Source organism: Gracilinanus agilis, chromosome 5, assembly GCF_016433145.1.
Source record: "Gracilinanus agilis isolate LMUSP501 chromosome 5, AgileGrace, whole genome shotgun sequence".
In the NCBI taxonomy this organism is placed as follows: Eukaryota; Metazoa; Chordata; class Mammalia; order Didelphimorphia; family Didelphidae; genus Gracilinanus; species Gracilinanus agilis.
In genome coordinates, this window is record NC_058134.1 from 298,492,307 (window position 1) to 298,511,488 (window position 19,182).

At 36.5% G+C, this 19,182-nt stretch overlaps 1 protein-coding gene across 1 annotated transcript in view; it reads left to right on the plus strand.

Annotated features, from left to right (window-relative positions):
- The window catches only part of CD163 (CD163 molecule), a 66,625-nt gene that overhangs the window by 14,961 nt on the left and 32,482 nt on the right, over positions 1–19,182 (plus strand). Inside the window, exons 4-5 of the mRNA XM_044679273.1 lie at positions 3,269–3,583; positions 7,859–8,179. Coding sequence (XP_044535208.1) covers positions 3,269–3,583; positions 7,859–8,179 — 636 coding nt within the window. The remainder of the gene's footprint in view (positions 1–3,268; positions 3,584–7,858; positions 8,180–19,182) is intronic.

The window sequence follows — 19,182 nt, forward strand, 5'->3', positions numbered from 1 at the left end:
TAGCTCTTTTCTTTAAGCCCTTTCCCTCAATTGTTGTATTTATTTATATTATTCCATGACTTAGACCTCCCAAGGATTCATTCATTCCTTTTCTGAACTGACTGAAAAAATACATCTAATTATTTATTTCATTAACTATTTCCTAATTGCACTTGTAAATTTTTCATCATTCATTTTTTAATTTTTAATTTTTAAATTTTATTTAATTAATTGATTTAGAATATTTTTCCATGGTTATATGATTCATGTTCTTTCCCTCACCTCCTCATACTCCACTCCCATAGCCAACGAGCAGTTCCACTGAGTTTTACATGTGTCATTGATCAAGACCTATTTACATATTATTAATATTTTCATTAGAGTGATTGTTTAGAGTCTACATCCCCAATCATATCCCCATTGACCCATGTGATCAAGCAGTTGTTTTTCTTTTGTGTTTCTACTCCTACAGTTCTTTCTCTGGATCATCATTCATTTTTTAAAATCTTAAGTTCTAATTCTCTCCCCTGCTACTCCTTGTTAAGGGATTTTCTTAACCTCCCCCTCTATCTCTTTAAGAGGCAGAAGAGCAGGATTTCTAAGTGGAGCAGAATTGACAGGATCCATTGAGCCAGAGCTGAAGATTCTGTTAACAAGGAGAGGAGGAGAGAGACAAGGAATGAGTTGGCAGTTAGGTCTTTTGCATCTGGATCTCTCAAGAGCAGGAGGTCTGTCTCTGTCTCTGCTACTGGCAGTTGGCAGTTGAGGGCATTTGCCTTTGGATCTTTGTAGAGGAGGAAGTCTGTCTCTGAAGCAAAGGGGCTAATGGTAGTTTACTACTGACAGCTGGAGGAAAAAACCTTATTTCAGGGTGGTGGCTGTTGATTTATTAGTGTAAGATAGGTAGTTAGTGAATCAATTTTAAATAGTATAGGTTAGATAGGTCTGGTCTGGCCAGGCAAGAAGAACCTGTCCTCAGAAGACAAAGGTAGGGTTTTAGAAAGTTTAGTTAGTATTAGGAATTTAGGTATAATCATAGGGTATTAGAATAATAATCTCTCCAATAGGGAAAAAGACTTGTACAAAAATATTTATAGCCATGCTCTTTGTGGTGGCAAAAAATTGGAAAATGAGGGGATGCCCTTCAATTGGGGAATGGCTGAACAAAATGTGGTATCTGTTGGTGATGGAATACTATTGTGCTCAAAGGAATAATGAACTGGAGGAATTCCATGTGAACTGGAACAACTTCCAGGAACTGATGCAGAGTGAAAGGAGCAGAACCATATGCACAGAGTGTATATGGCAACCATATACACAGAGTGAGAGGAGCAGAACCATATACACAGAGGCTGATATACTGTGGTACAATCCAATGTAAAGGACTTCTCTACTAGCAGCAATGCAATGATCCAGGACAGCTTGGAGGAGCTTATGACAAAGAACACTACCCACATTCAGAGGAAGAACTCTGGGAGTGGAAACACAGAAGAAAAACAGCTGCTTGATCACATGGGTTGATGGGGAAATGATTGGGGATATTGACTCTAAATGATCATACTAGTGCAAATATCAATAGTTTGGAAATAGGTCTTGATCAATGACCCATGTAAAACCCAGTGGAATTGCACATTGGCTATGGGAAGGGGGTAGGGTGAGGGGAGGAAAAGAACATGAATCTTGTAACCATGGGAAAATATCCTAAATTAATTAATTAAATAAAATTTTTCAAAAAATAAAAAATAGAATAATAATCTTTCCTCTTTTCTATTTTTATCTGTATTTCTTCTCAAATTAAACTAAGTGTTTTATTCAACTGCTCTCCTCACTTTTGTCAAACTCCTACCATTTAACCATCACATCCTTTACCCTTCACAAAGGCAAGCAATATGATATCAGTTATACATGCAGTCAGGCAAAACTTAGCCATATTACAAAAGAAAACAGATACAAATCTAACACAAGAAAAATAAAGCTTTAAAAATTTGCATTAACATACACTCAAAATTCATTAGTTTTCATTATAAGCTCTTTGGAATCTTGGATCATTGTGTTTCAGGGAATAGCAGAGTCATTCTCAGTTGCTCATTGTACAAGATTGCTATTACTATGTACACTATTCTCTCAGTTCTGCTCACTTCCCTTTGCACCAATTCATATAAGTCTTCTCGAGTTTTTCTGAAGCCAGCCTGTGCATCATATCTTATAGCACAATAGAATTCTATTTTAATCATATACGACAAGTTGTTCAGCCATTCCCCAGTTAATGGGCATCCCCTCAATTTCCCATTCTTTGCTGCCATACAAAGAATTGCTATAAATGTTTTTGTATATTTGTCCATTTCCCTTTTCTTTGATTTCTTTGAGACATAGACCTACTAGTGGTATTTTGGGTCAAAAGGGTATGTAGTTTTATAACCCTGTGGGCATAATTTTGAATTGTTCTCAAGAATGATTCCGCTTGTTCACTATTCCACAAACAGTTCTTGAGTGCCCCGATTTTTCCATATCTCCTCCAGTATTTGTCCTTTTCCTTGTCTGTCACACTAGCCAATCCAACAGGCAGAGCTATTTTAATTTGCATAAAATGCAATTTTCAGACTGAATTGCATGGTTTGTATAATCTAATAACCTTCTCCAGAGTTAATAAAATGAAATCCCCTGCCTGCAAAGATCTGTTGAGATACTTTCTCTTGGAGTGTTTAATCAGCTATTAAGTTCTATGCAAATGCCAGTGGCTCTTATGGCTGTGGTTCTGCCTTTCATCTCAGTGCTAAGAAGGGACTTGCCTTCTTAGAGGTGGTGGCAGTGATAATGCTTGATGATTGTGGCTGACCTTTTGGAAAGGTTTTAAGGTTTCTGAAAGGCTTCACACACATTTCATTAGAACTTTCCAACTCTCCTATGAGATACTTCAATTATTATAATTCTTATTTTACAGATGAGGAAATGGAGACTCTATGTAATTCATATATTTACCCAGGAGCACAGAGCTAATAAATACTGAAAGGAGAATTCAAACTCATGCTTTTCAGTGGCCAAAGTCTAAAGGTCTTGTCAATGAACTCCCAAAGTATCCCCACTAAACAGAACCACATAGCAGCTCCTCTAGCCACCTACAATGATAAGAATTAGATTTATTTGGTGTTCTTTAGGCATAGGGTGGATGACCACTTGTCAGATATTTCAGGTATGAATATGCCTGGAATTTGCTGAGACCCTTTCTAACCTTCCCATTCTGCTAACTTACTCAGTGACATCTCTTCTCTATGCCTTGACTTTGTTGCAGACGAAGCTGACTTGGAACTGAGACTGGCAGATGGCGCTAACCATTGTGAGGGCAGAGTGGAGCTGAAAGTTCGAGGAGAGTGGGGGACTGTGTGTGACGATAATTGGGGCAGTAAGGAAAGTTCCATAGTGTGTAGACAGATGGGATGTGGATCCGTTCTTCATTTCCTTGGGAATAACAAGAATGGATCTGGACCCATTTGGCTTGATGAAGTTTCCTGCCTTGGGAATGAATCCGCTCTGTGGAACTGCCGCCACAATGGATGGGGACAGCATAATTGTAATCACGAAGAGGATGTGTTTGTCATCTGCTCAGGTAAGTCTTGGCCCCCAAAGAGAAATTCATTTATTTAGCTGTCGTGCCTCCAAAGAGAAATCTCCTACTCTGGTAGTCATGGAAGTGACCCCTGAAGCATTCTTGCCTCTTTCAAGCATAGAAAACGGACCTCATCTAGCCCCTTGCCCAGCTGACACCTCCCCTCCTCTAATATAGCACACTTCAGGCCTGAACCCTGGGCCTCATTCTGTAATGTTATGCCTCCTCACTGCTCACATTCATTGAAGTGCCATATGCTGATCCTGTGGCCACAGTTTATGTGATGATGCAGCATCTCTAATCTAGTGCAACATGTCAACTTCCTTCTCCCTCCCCTGTCAACTTAGAGCCACAGCATCTCAGAGAGAGAAGGCATTTCTGTACCTGCCTAGTCTCACCCATATTGGATGAAGAATTCCTCCTTCAACACAACCAGCAAGTAGTCATCCAGGGTCTCCCTGCAGACTTCCAGTGACATAACCCGTCCCTCATTTGGATAGTTCTCATTCACACCTATAGATCATGTACCTGCTGTTTGCCTGGCTCTGTGCTAAGTTCTGGGGATACAAAGAAAGGAAAAGGACAGTCCCTACTCTTAAGGAGTTAGACCTCCATTGAGGAAGACGATATGCAAACAACTATTTACAGACAATATATAAACAATTAATTGTAGATAATCCCAGAGGGAAAGTTCTAATATTAAGGGGATCAAGAAAAAGGATCTTATATTTGAGTCTTGAGTCAATGGAAAGGATTGGATTTTATGAAATAAGAGGATAGCATGGTCACACCCACCCATGCTTTAGAGAGATCAATTTGACAGCTGAATGAAGGATGGACTAAGTCGAGGAGAGACTTGAGTCAGTAAGATCATCTAGCAGGCTATTGTGATACAATAGGTATGAGGTGATAAGGTATAACATCAGAGTAGTGGTAGTATCAGAGGAGAGGATGGGCATATAAAAAAGATACACTTATGTGTATATATATATATATATCATATTTTTGTGGGATACATCCAACAAATGGTACTACTTTATGGAATATATACATTTATATATATATATATACATATATATCATATTTTTGTATGTAAACTGTAGGAAAATATAAGTAAGGTAATGGGGTCACCAGGGATATTACAATAAACTAAGTGTTTTGTGGGAACACACTCTAGGATTTATGAGAGACTGGACCAGGGTGAAGAGACCAGAGTTTACTGGATTTCCACAGGAATGGCAGTTGATCTTAACTGTCACCCACCTTCCACTTGACCAGAGTATAGTAACAGGCTAACAAGGTAAAAGAGACTTAACAACTTTAATTATGTTAGACTAAAAGGTGGGAAAGGATTTCTATACTTAAAATCTAAAGGATAAAACCACAGGGCAATGGGAGGACTTATTCTACTCTTATCTAAGTGATCTAAACTAACAGGGCCCAAGGAACTGTAAATGGAGTCTCTGGGTTTCTGCCTCAAACCTGGAACCTGCCAGGCTTGAGTACAGCTAGGGCTTTTGTGGCTTTGGGATTCTCACTGCAATCCACTGATGATCTCTGGATGCAGGAGTCAAGATGATCTCAGGTACCAAGTAGAGAGGGTTCTGCTTGAAGCACTGTCCTCCAGTTTTCAAACTTCTCCTCTCTTGGCTCTGTAGATTTGTCCTTTTCTTAGATGCCACACCACACAGGATCCCAGGGGAAATCAGGAAGCAGAGTGTCCTTTGCTCTGAGGTCTCCCAGGCTGGCAACAGTTTTGCCCACCACTAATGGAGTCCACACTCAGGGCACAGACAGACTTCCTCCTCCTTCATTCCAACCTGGAATTCCCAGCTCCAGCTCCTTCCTGCTAGGTACTTCCTAATTAATTCTTAATCAATACCTAATCTAATCTTCCTCACAACAATACATACCTTCTAATTGGCATTATATTGATTCTGTTCATGGAAAAGCTTACTTTCATTTAATTAAATTGATCTACTTTGTCTTTCATAATTTCTTCTATTTCTTGTTTTGTTACTTCTATATCTAGCTAAAACTATAAAAAAAGTCATTTATTTATTTTTCTTCCAATTTTTATCATTTCAAACTGCTAGTGTATCCCCATTCCCCAAATGACATTATACATATTTATATGTGCATGTTTTTTAACTGAGATGCCACATTTGTCTTTTTTTTTCAATTTTTATTTTTAAACATTTTTCCATATTTACATGACTCATTTTCTTTCCCTCCCCTCTCACAGAGCCAACAAGCAATTCTACTTACACCATCTTTTTCTTGCACGCAATTAGTTGTGTTTTTTTTTAAATTTGCAAGCCCAGAGACTTACATAGTTCCTAGAACATTAGAAGAGCCTAATTTATTTATTTTTTATTTTTTTTAAAAACCTTACCTTCCATCCTGGAGTCAATACTGTGTATTGGCTCCAAGGCAGAATTGTGGTAAGAGCTAGTGTAAGGGGGGAAAGGGGGCTTTTAGTTGAATATATTAAAAGGTTAGGTCGCCAAGGAATTGAATAATTATCAATCCCCAAAATGATTTTAGTGATTTATTTACAAAATATAGGAGAGAATGGAAGTAGAGAGATGGGAAGAGGGTAGAATAAGAGATTTGTATTCAAGTCTGGGCTTTACTCCTGCAGGGCTCCAGAGGCCCAGTCAGAGCCTAAAAGTCAACTAACACGGGGTTTAACCACAAGGGCTTCTCCCAATCAAGGGAGCCTTCCAGAGACTAGTACCTTCTGGGAGGCTAAAGGAGTCAGCCTTCTTCACTCACCACATGTAGTACTAAGAGAGATTTAAGAACAGTCTCACCAAGGTCTTAGGGTCCCAGGTCCAGAGCTCCTCCAGGTCCCAGCAATGAACAAGAAGCCCACCTTCATGTCCCATTTACCAACCAGAAGAGAGAGCCCAGCTCACCGAGGTCTCTTTTTAAAGGGGTCTCTTTTTCGTCACTTCCTGTGCCTTTATCCTAGTTTACATGTCCAATCACAACAGATGCTTTTCTCAGAACTGCCCATGAGGCAGTCAGTAAATTCTGATTGTCACTTACTCTAGCACACAAACCACCCAACTTGTGAGTTAGGTGGAGATGTTTTCACCTTTGGTGATTAAATCTAAAGATGGGCTGGGTAGATTAAATCTCATTATCACACTAGGTAATGGGGGTTAAGTGACTTGCCTAGGGTCACACAGCTGGGAAGTGTCTGAAGCCAGATTTGAACCTAGGACCTCCCATCACTAGGCCTGGCTCTCAATCCACTGAGCTACCCAGCTGCCCCCAAGCCTAATTTATTTTATTGATTGATTAGACTATGTATCCATTTGGAACTTATGTAGTATAAATATATGTTTCTTACCAAACTCTTTTTTTCCCTATTTTTTATCTATTCTTATTAAGTAAGGAGTTCTTCAAGTATTTTACATGCTTGTTTATTGAATACTGATCTACTAAGTTTGCTTGTTTCTGATCAAAGTACATCTTTCTATGCCAAGATTTTAACACCAGGATTCATTACAGGAACTATAAATTTGATTTATCAAATATTTTAGTAACAAAATATAACAAGATTCTTTTGTCATGTTATATATCCTATGCATCTAAAACATGATTTTTTTAAACCCTTACCTTCCATCTTAGAATCAATACTGTGTATTGGTTCCAAGGCAAAAGAGTGGTAAGGCTAGGCAATGGGTTAAGTGACTTGCCCAGGATCACACAGCTGGGAAGTGTCTGAGGCCAGATTTGAATCTAGGACCTCCTGTCTCCAGGCCTATCTCTCAATCCACTGAGCTACCCAGCTGCCCCCTAAAACATGATTTTAATAAGGAACTGTTTGCCTTGAGTAGAACTGTGGTAAGGGGGCCCATGACACAGATGTGGTTAAGAAATTCTGCTTTATCATAACCCAAATTTCCCAGAGGACAGATTTGTGGCTCCTGAAAATGAATTACAACCTGGGCAAGCAGAATGATTCATAGGACAAAGTTGGCCATCATAGAGGTATGCTATCCAGAGATTCCAGAAAAATTCTCTCCTTGCTTTGGCTTTGCTCCTGTGATAAAGCACCTTCCTACTCTACTTTGGTGAAAGACTCTTCCTTTTCTTGAAAGCCTTGAACCAGAATGCCAAAGGCTGCCTTGCCTTGCCTCTCTGCTGTGCTTCTCACCTGGTCCTTTCGTTTCTCTGAGCTCCTTCTCAGTAGGGCACTGCCACCCACTCGTGCCTCCCACGTGTTCCCATCACTGACACGTTTGCTCCTCTCTGTTGCAGACGGAGCAGATCTGACCCTGAGGCTGGGTGATGGGACGAGCACCTGTTCAGGGCGAGTGGAGGTGAGAGTACATAACGAGTGGGGAACTGTCTGTGACGACAACTGGAACAAGGATGCTGGGGCCGTAGTATGTAGGCAAGCGGGGTGTTCATCTGCTATGATCGCCCTCATCAGCATTAATGCTAGTTATGACATTGAAGCCATCTGGTTCGATGATGTCTCCTGCAATGGGAATGAGTCTGCGCTCTGGGACTGCAAACACAGAGGATGGAAAACCCACGACTGTGGACACAGGGAGGATGTTGGAATGATGTGTGTAGGTAAGGTCCCCTGGATAGAAGGAAGGTGGGCTGTTTGGGGAAATAGTTTGTTGGGAAATAGATTGTTCCTTGTCACAAAAAGGAAAGGAAGAAGGAAGGAAGGAAGGAAGGAAGGAAGGAAGGAAGGAAGGAAGGAAGGAAGGACAGATTTAGCAAGTGCTTACTTACTCTGTGCCAGGCACTGCATTAAGCACTTTACAAATAGGATCTAAATCTAAATCCTTACAATAGCCCGGAGAGGTTAGTGCTGCTATGATCTCCATTTTACTCAATTTAACGAGGGTAGCACAAATAATAAATATCCAAGGCTAGATTCAGATTTAGGTTTTCCTGGGCCTGGGGCCAAAACTCTTTTCCCTTAAGTCACTTCCTTGCCACAACTTTATGGACTTCAATATGAAATGAAATGTAATTCATGAACTTGAGTCAAAATGCTAGAATGAAAAAGCACAACACAGCATTCTGATAAACAGTTTAACAAATATTAAGCAAATAGCAAATATTAATAGGCAAGATATTCTGATAGGTGACAGGGTTAATCACAGTCCATCCACCCCTTTCCAACCAGTGGGATTCCTGTACAAGGCCCTGTATACTCATATTTGGGGATATAAAACATGTGTGCACTTGGTCATCTCTTGCTTTTTCTATATGGCAATGGATTGCACAAAATACTGGGATTCTTAAGAAAATGATGAAATCGTCATTTCCCCCAGAAAGTCATATTTAGCTCAGGGAAACATGTTTTTACATTTAATTTGGGGGGAAGCAGTAGTGGCATCCAAAGATATCAGGAGAGGCTACATGGGAGAGATGGTGCTTCAGTTGAGCTCAGAGGTGAGAAGAAAGTATATTCTGGCCATGGAGGACAGTTTGTACAAAGGCACGGAGACAGGATATTAGGAATTCCTACAAAAAAAAAAAATTCCTACATCATCATTCGCTTGAACAGTTTGCCCTCTACTCTGCACACAAAATTTGGCTTTAGGGATGTTGTTTAAACCACTGCCTCCCTCCTCAGAGAAGATGGTGTGAAGATGGGATTAACTCTCCCCTGCCCATTTTTAGATTTAATCACCAGAATGTAAACACCCCACTTATCCTTAAGTGGGGGAAGTCTGTCACCTAAATCTAAAAATGGGCAGGGGAGAGTTAATCCCATCTTCACAATAGGTTTCTCACCTAAAAGAATTTTTGATTGGTGTACTGCATTCTTCATACTTCTGGCTAATACCCAAGACTGGCATAGAGAGGGGAAAGAACTATATGAGAACTATTTAGGGTCATTTAGAGACTGTTAACATCCAATTCTTTAATTAAACCTATACCAGTGAACCAATCATTAGTCAATCACTCACATCACTGATTTCTTTATGCTCTTTATGTGAATGAGAAACTTCTTCCTGGAACACTGCCTTAAAGCTATACTCTGTTCTTCTGAGTTAAGATGTGAGTGACACAGAGACCAAAATGAACCAATTACTGCCAGGAAGGGAACAAGAGAAGAATGAATGGGTGGAAGGCAGGAAAAAAAAACAAAACATTTATTAAATGCCAGGCATGGTACCAAGTGCTGAAGATAGCAAAAAAGATAGACAGCTCCTGCCCTCAAAAAACTTCCATTTAAATGGGAAAAGACAATATATCAAAGGAAGGTGAAAAACAAGAGGGAAGGGAAAGATCCAGTGCAGGAACATGATTTTGAAGTCCAGAAAGCCAGGAACAAGGACAGGATGGATCCTTTTCAAAATGGAGGCTCCAAGTGGAACTCTCCAATGGGAAAAGGGGGTGGATCCTTTAGGGAGCTATTCCAGGGTGAATAGTTAAAGAGACAATAGGATATTCCAGGGCAAGGAACTAACAGAAGTTCCAGAATAAGAAAGCAGTTAGGGCATAAAGTCCAGTCAGGTATATCTTAAGCATAGTTTTGCAATGCAAATCTTTTTTGGTGGCAGAAATATTCATGACAATAGAACAGAAGCTTCTCTGAATGCTCAAGAACCTCAATCTCAAACGTTTTAAAACTGTCTGATTTATTATAGCATATTCTGGTGCTTTCAGTGAAGGATATGTTCACAGGCTTCCTAAAGTATAGCAACAAGAATTATTCCATTGCTAGGCACCTATAGGCTATCTTTAAGGATACAGGTTATATATGAAGCAATATTTTACTGTGTAAAAATATTTTACTCCCCTTATGGGCCAAACAGCATATAACAAGAAACAGGATCAGGGAATTCCTGCTGATTGTAGGGGCTGGTTTGGCCATTATGTTCAAGACTAGTTAGGCCTGTCAGTATCGATCAGGATTGTGGGAGTAGAATTTAATCTACATATAGGTCTCACAAGTTATTAGCAGACAAATGAAAATACTGAATACTATGAAGAAATACCTTAAATAGAGAGACACTCAAAGACATAAACTTCAAAGAAAAGCATAATCCCACAATTAGTCTAAGTAAATCTTAAGAAAGAAATCTTTTGGTTACAAAAATTACAAGAGTACATGGGAGAAATTAGACAAGAAATAAAAAATGGGATAATTAGGGAAGAAAAAATGGATGGGCCACTGGTATCATAGAACAGACAATGAAGAAATTTATCCAAGGACTGAATGCCTCACTGAAACAACAAGAAACAATTAAAAAATTAAAAGATTAAAAAATAAGAAAATGTAATAAATTATAAAATCAAAAGACTGAAAAAATAATAAAAATATAAGACATAACTAACAAGTGACTTGTGAAATATGTCAAGGTGAAGTAATCTAAGAATTAGAAAAATCATAACAAAAAGTCTCGGCTAGCATATTTTAAGGTATTACAAATACCTTAAAAATTCCCTAGGACTCATGAAACCAGAAGTCAAAGTGAAAATAGAAAGAATCCATCTATCCTCTTTTGAAAGAAAACTCCCAAATAAAAATACCTCCAAAACATCATAGCCAAAATTCAGAGCTTTCAGGTTAAATAAAAATTCTAAACACCCTAAAACAATTCAAGGATCAATTTAAGATCATACAAGGTAGCTGCCATGAAAATGACTTAGGTATATCCATATTTATGTCATAAAAAATTTAGTAGGACTCCTTTTTTTGCCTACTTTCTCAAATAGTTTATATAGTGTTGGATTAATGGTCCTTTCAATGTTGGATAGAATTCATTTGTGAATCCACCTGGCCCTGGGAATTTTTTTCTTCGGGAGTTCTTTGATAGCTTATTCAATTTCTTTTTCAGAGATGAGATTTTTAAAATATTCTATTTCCTCTTTTGTTAATCTAGGCAATTTATATTTTTGTAAATATTCATTTATTTCACCAAGGTTGTCAGATTTATTGTCATATAACTGGGTAAAATAGCTCCTAATGATTGCCTTAATTTCCTCTTCATGGTGGTGAAGTCACCCATTGCATTTTTGATATTAGTAATTTAATTCTCTTCTTTCCTTTTTTAAATCAAATTATCCAATGCTCTATCTACTGTATTTGTTTTTTAAATAGAACCAACTCCTAGTCATATTAATTAGTTCAATAGTTCTCTTTTAATTTTATCAATTACTCCTTTGATTTTTAGAATTTCCAGTTTAATCCTTAATTGGGAATCCTTAATTTGTCCTTTTTCTAGTTTTTTTAAGCTGCATGCCCAACTTCTCAATTGATTTAAGTGTTTAGAGATAAAAATTTTCCCTTGAGTATTGCTTTGGCTGTGTCTCATATATTTTGATATATTCTCACCTCATTGTCATTCTCTTTTAATGAAATTGTTGATTGTTTCTAAAAACTGTTCTTTGACCCATCCTTTTTTTAGAATTAGATTATTTAGTTTCTAATTAATTTCTAATTAGTATTTCCATGGACCCTTATTGATTGTCATGTTTATTACATTATGAACTGAAAAGGATGCATTTATTATTTCTGATTTTTTGCATTTGATTTTGAAGTTTTTATGCCCTAGTACTTGATCAGTTTTTGTTTAGACACCATGTACTGCTGAAAAGAAGATATATTTTTATCCCCATTCAATTTTCTCCAGATATCTATTAAATCTAACTTTTCCAAAATTTCATTCACTTCCTTCCTTCTTGTTTATTTTTTGTTTGGATTTATCTAGTTCTTAGAGGGGGAGGTTGAGTTCCCCCACTAATATAGTTTTTTTTTTTTTTTTTTTTTTTTTTTTTTTTTTTTAAACCCTTGTACTTCGGTGTATGGTCTCATAGGTGGAAGATTGGTAAGGGTGAGCAATGGAGGTCAAGTGACTTGCCCAGGGTCACACAGCTGGGAAGTGGCTGAGGCCGGGTTTGAAACTAGGACCTCCTGTCTCTAGGCCTGACTCTCACTCCACTGAGCTACCCAGCTGCCCCACTAATATAGTTTTAATATTTATTTCCTACTGAAGCTCATTTAATTTCTCCTTTCAAAACTTGTAGGCTATTTTATTTGGTGCATGGATGTTTAGGACTGATATTACTTCACTGTCTACATTACCTTTATCAAGATGTAATTTCCTTCCTTATCTCTCTTTTTTTAAAACACTTAATTTCTGTGTATTGGCTCGTAGGTGGAAGAGTGGTAAGGGAGGCAATGGGGGTCAAGTGACTTGCCCAGGGTAACACAGCTGGGACATGTCTGAGGCCAGATTTGAACCTAGGACCTCCTATCTCTAGGCCTGACTCTCAATCCACTGAGCTACCCAGCTGCCCCTTTCCTTATCTCTTTTAATCAGATCTATTTTTGCTTTAACTTTGTCTGGGATTCTGATTGCTATGTCTACTTTTTTTTCTGTCAGCTGGAGCATAATAGATTCTGCTACATACTCTTACCTTTACTGTGTGTCTCCTTGCCTTAAATGTGTTTCTTGTAAAACAACATACCTTAGGATTCTGGTTTTTAATCCACTCTTCCAACTTCTTTCATTTTATGAGTGAGTTCATCCCATTCACATTCAGTTATGATTACCATCTGTGTATGCGCCTCCATCTTATTTTCTCCTTTTGATCCTGTTCTTTCTCCTTTCACTCTGTCCCTCAGAAGTGTTTTGTTTTTAAATGACCCCTATCCCCGTTCTTCTGTTACTTCCCTTCTATTACTCCCCTCTCTCCATCCCCATTTTTCCCCTCCTACTTCTCTATAGAGTAAGATAGGATTCTATACCCTAATGGATATGATTGTTATTCCCTCTCTGAGTCAATTCTAATGAAAGTAAAGTTTCAGCACTGCCTGTTCACCATTCTCATCATCTCCTCCACTATAATAGTTTTTTTCAAGCTTCCTTAGATGACATAATTTTTATCATTCTATCTTTCTCTTCCCTTTTCTTTCAGTGCAATCTTCTTTTTGCTCCTTGATTTTTTTTTTTTGTTTTGTTTTTTTTTTTAATTTTAAACCCTTAACTTCTGTGTATTGACTTATAGGTGGAAGAGTGGTAAGGGTGGGCAATGGGGGTCAAGTGACTTGCCCAGGGTCACACAGCTGGGAAGTGTCTGAGGCCAGATTTGAACCTAGGACCTCCCATCTCTAGGCCTGGCTCTCAATCCACTGAGCTACCCAGCTGCCCGCTCCTTGATTTTTTATGTCATCCTATACAGCTTATTTCTGCACCCTCTATCTATGTGTACTCCTTCTAACTGTTCTAATAATGATAAAATTTTTAAGAGTTAAATCTCTTCAGTATTTTCTTTTTTACCTTTTTATACTTCTCTTGAGTCATATATTTGGAAATCAAATTTTCTTTTTCAATCTGGTATTTTCATCAGGAATTCTTGGAAATCTATTTTATTAAATGACCATTTCTGCCCCAGAAAGAATATACTTGATTTTGTTGGGTAGTTGATTCTTGGTTTTAAACCTAGTTCTTTTGCCTTTTGGAATATCATATTCTAAGGCTTCTAATCCCTTAATGTAGAAGCTGCTAAGTCCCATGTAATCATGACTATGGCTCTATGATATTTGAATTGTTTCTTTCTGACTATTTGCAGAATTTTCTCCTTGACCTGGGAGCTCTTGAATTTGGCTACAATATTCCTGGGAGTTGTCATTTGGGGATTAATTGTAGGAGATGATCAGTGGATTATTTCAATTTCTGTTTTACCCTCTTGTTTAAGAATATGAGAGCAGTTTTTTTAATGATATCATATAATATGATGTCTAGGGTTTTTTTTACGACTTTCAAGTAGTCCAACAATTCTTAGGTTGTTTCTCCCGGACTTATTTTCTAGGTCAATCTTTTTAAAAAATGAGATATCTCATATTTTCTTCTATTTTTTTCTTTTTTGGATTTTTATTATTTCTTTCTTTTTTCTAAAACCTTCATCTTCTACCTTAGAATCAGAATTGTTTTGGTTCTGTATTAATTTTAAGGCAGAAGAGTGGTAAGGGCTAGGCAATGGGGGTTAAGTGACTTGCCTAGGATCACACAGCTAGGAAGAGTCTGAGACTAGATTTGAACCTAGGAGCTCCCTTCTCTAGATCTGGCTCTCAGTTCACCGAGTCACCCAGCTGCCCCCAACTTTACTATTTCTTGATGCGTATTTTTTTCTCATGAAGTCATTAAATCCCATTTGTCCAATTCTATTTTTTTTTAGAAATTATTTTCTTCCATCAGCTTTTGAACTTCCTTTTCCATTTGGCCAATTCTACTTCATAAAAGAAAGTCTTTTCTTCTTTAGATTTTTTGTGCCTCTTACTCCATTTGGCTAATTCTGCTTTTTAAGCTGTTATTTTCTTCTTGTATTACTTTTATTTCTCTTAATTTTTTCCTCTCTTACTTGATTTTTGAAATTCTTTTTGAACTCTTCCAGAACCTGAGACCAATTTCTATTTTTCTTTTAGGTTTTACATGTGGCTGCTTTGTTTTCACTGTTCCTTTCTGATTCTGTTCCTTGCCTTTGTCTCCATAATATTTTCCTATGGTTAGGGGTGCTTTTTTCCTACTGTTTGCTGAGTTTGTTGGCCTTTTTTTAAATTTTACTTTTATCTTGAAATTGGGCTCTATTTTTAGGTTAGAAAAGATACAGTTTTCCTTGCTTCTACCCTCAGCTCTAGTTCTAGATTTCTGCAAGTTTTAGTTCTTCTAAAGTGGTATGACAGCCTATGGGCCAGGAACTCTGAAAGCCTCTGCCCACTGCTGATTCAGTCTCCTCTAGAGACTCGTGATGGCTTGCAGGTCTAAGAACACTATGAGCTACATTATGCTGGGACTTGGGGTCTTCTCTAGCTAGGCTTACACAGACCAGATGAAGTGCAGACTCCCTTGAACTAGGGCTTGGGGCCTTACTTTGGATTTGTGCTAGTGTTTGAAACTTAAAGAGGTGTCCTCTGCTGTTGGCTTAGGCAGGGGTTCAGGGTGTCGAAGGTGGTTTGGATCCAGGTTCAGAACCTCGATCAGTAGGTAAGAGGTGGGTGGCCTGTTTTTGCCTTGTACTGGTACTCCTTGGTGAGGCTTTGTTGCCAACTGTGCTCCCCACTCACCCCAGTATAATAGACCTTCCTTATTTACCTTCCAAGTTGTTTTCTATAGGAGAGTTGATTCACTCTGGCCCCTTGCTGGTTCAATCACTTTCAGTTATTCATTTTGAGGAGTTATTTTAAGTTGGGTTGGAGAGGATTCTCAAAGCAGTACCAGCTTTTCTTCTTTCTACTTTTCCATCTTGACTCTCCTTCTGCTGTCATGAAAATGAGAGGAAAACTTGAAATACTATATTCCCAAAGGCAAATTATAAAGGCTTGTAACTAAGAATAAGCTATCTGGCAAAGCTGACTATAATCCTTTGGGGAGAAAGAGATCTTTAATGAGAAACAGTATTTCCAAGCATTCTGAATGAAATGGTGAAGACTGGCTAGACATTTTGAAATGAAAATATAGGAGCAATGAGAAAAATCAAAAGGTATATCTGTCTGTTCAACTAGGAGACACAGTATGATAATGATTGTAATTCTATGTTAGTAGGGGAATAAGGAACAAATGTCTTCTTAAAACCCTAATATCTTTAAGGATCATAAAGAAAATATAACAGAGAGCCTCTGGGAAATTTTAATTTTATTCAAATGAAGATAGAAAATGGGAAGGATCAGGGACTGGAGACATGAGGAGGAAGGGAAAATTACTATCATGAACACAGGTTCATGGAATGTAGAATATTTAAACATGGAGGAAGAAACTTGAGTGAGGGAGAGAAATAGAAATCCCATAAAATTCACTTTCATCTGAACCAAAGGAAGACTGAACATAATACACACATACCAATAAGAATTAAAGTATAGAAGTGTATTAACTCAGAAGAGAAAGAGAAGGGACCAAGGAGAAGGGAGGAGGACAGAGGGTTTTTGTCATAAGCAAAACAAGCTCTGTTTGTCAGAGAGGTGAATATGAATGGAACGGATTAAAAGGAAAGGAAAGGAATAAAAAGTATAAAAGCATTGGAGTGGGGAAAGACAAAAAGATGAGTAGGAACTGGCCATTTCATTTATAGACCATAAATGTTAGGCATACTCCTTCACTCACTATTTTTTTCTTCTTTGTAAGGAAGGAAAGTAGAAAAATTTAAAAGAGGACAATATAGAGCAGAACACAATTTAATAATCATAGCTATAAATAGGAATAGGATTAACTTGCTCATTTCAAAGAAGGGGATAGAAGAATGGATTAGAAAACAGAATTAAACAATGTTTTGCTTTCAAGAAATATATATTAAAATATAAAGGTTCTGCTAGAGTTAAAACGAGGCTACAGCAAAATTTCTTGCATTTCAGTCAAACTGAAAACTAAATAAATAAAACAAGGGTAACAATCATGAATACAGATAAAGCTATAGCAAATATAGACATGATTGAAAAAATACAGCAGAGAAACTACATTATTCTTCATTGAGATGAAGATAACAAATACTTAATTCCCACATACTAGCCAACATAATATCTAAGTACTTAAGGGAAAAGTAAATCAAATTGCAAAAAGAAATAAATAATAAAAAATATAATGTAAAAGGGCTTTAATGTAGCTCCTTTAGACCAAAGGATAAAAAAAGAAAGATGTTCTAGGTCTGTATAAACTTTTTAAAATTTAGAGAGGAGATACACATACACATCCTTTTTAAATTACTAAATTGGACTAGAAATAAATATAAACACTCTCAACTGTGCATGGTGTCTACCAAAACTGACCGTGTATGGGGAGAAGAAATGGCAAAGACATAATTTTCTTACCAAAATGAAATTAAAATTATTTTTAATGAATGACTTTTAAAGAAAATATTTTTAAAAATTGAAGACTAATAATTTAATCCTAAAAATATAGGACAAAGAAAATAATATAGAAAAATGAGAAGTTTTATTAAAGAAAGTAACAAAGATGAGACAAGATAATAAACACTTAGAATGGAAAAATTTATGACTCCCAATGTTTTTATCAGTGAAAGGGATAAATAAATCAATGAATTCAAAATGCAATTGTTTAAAAACTGAGAAAAACAAATCCAAAGTTAAAATTTTCAAATAAAAATGAAAACAAAGTAGAAATCCTGAAAACCAAAAAAGCAATTAATTTGAAAACAAACAAAAAAACTCCGCTTAAAACTGATAAGTAAAAGTAAGAGTTAAGCTTTAAAAAAAAAAACACCTTTAAAATATTTAGGTAATCTGATCTTTTAAAAGAGGTGAAGATAAAATTATCCATGTGAAAAATAAAAAAGTAAATTCATTATAATTGAAGAGAAAATAAGGGAAATTAATAATTATTTTTATATTATATGCTAACAAAACTAACAACTCTGAGTAAAATGATAGATATTTTAACAAAATACGAAGTGTTCAGATTAACAATAAGATAAAATATTAAAAAAAGACTTTGAATAAGTTATAATTAATTACAAAAGAGGGAAAAAAGTGAAACTCCAGGATATGATGTACTTACAAATGAATTTTATCAAGCATTCAAGGAAAAATTAATTCCAATATTATCCATCAATCAATAAACATTCATTAATTACCTGCTACGTGCCAGGAAATTTACTAAGTGCTAGGCACATTCTAAAATTGCAAAAATAGGAGCAAGAGACATTTTTTAAATCCCCTTCATGACATAAATATGACATTGATATCTAAACCAGAAAGATATAAAATAGAGAAAGAAAATAAACAAAAAATGAGCATTTATGCAAAAAACTTAAAGAAAATATTAGCAAATACAATGACATTTTACAATGATTATACATTATAACTAGGTTGAATTTGTACCCCAAATAGAGTTGGTTCTCTAGAAGGCCATAAAGATAACAAAATCATGTTAATAGCATATAAAATGAAACCACACAATTTTTTCAATACATACTGAATAATTTTATTTGATCTAACACCTACTTCTGTTAAAACACTATAAGATATAGGACTAAATAGATCTTTCCTTTCATCATTCTGAAACCAAGAGTATATATGTAATGGATAAAAATTAAAAACCTTTTCAGTAAGATGATGAATAAAGTAAGGATGTCCATCATCACCACTACCATTTAATATAGTGCTAAAATACTAGCTATAACAATGGAACAATAAAAAAGAAATTAAAGGAATAAGTATAGGTAAAGAAAAACACAAGATTATTGCATTTTACAGATGACATGATGATTTGCTTAGAAAACCCTAAAGAATTAACCAAGAGCAATTTTCAAAATGAATTCATCAAAACAAAATAAATCACTAGCATTCCTGCATATTGTAAATAAAATCAGGAAATGTATAGAATGTCTGGGAGTCTATCATGACAAACCTGGAAACAATGATGCACCACAAAAATGTTTTTTGGCAAAAACACAAACTTTGAGATAAAGACTTAATATTTGACAAAAAAATTATTGAGAAAACTGGAAAGCCATCTGGAAGAAATTAGATAGAAACTATCTCCTCACAATATAATCCAAGATAAACTCCAAATAGATACATGATTTAGGCATAAAAGATAATCTTATAAGCAGATTAAAGGAAGTAACAAATTATATTTCCGACTCTGGCTAGA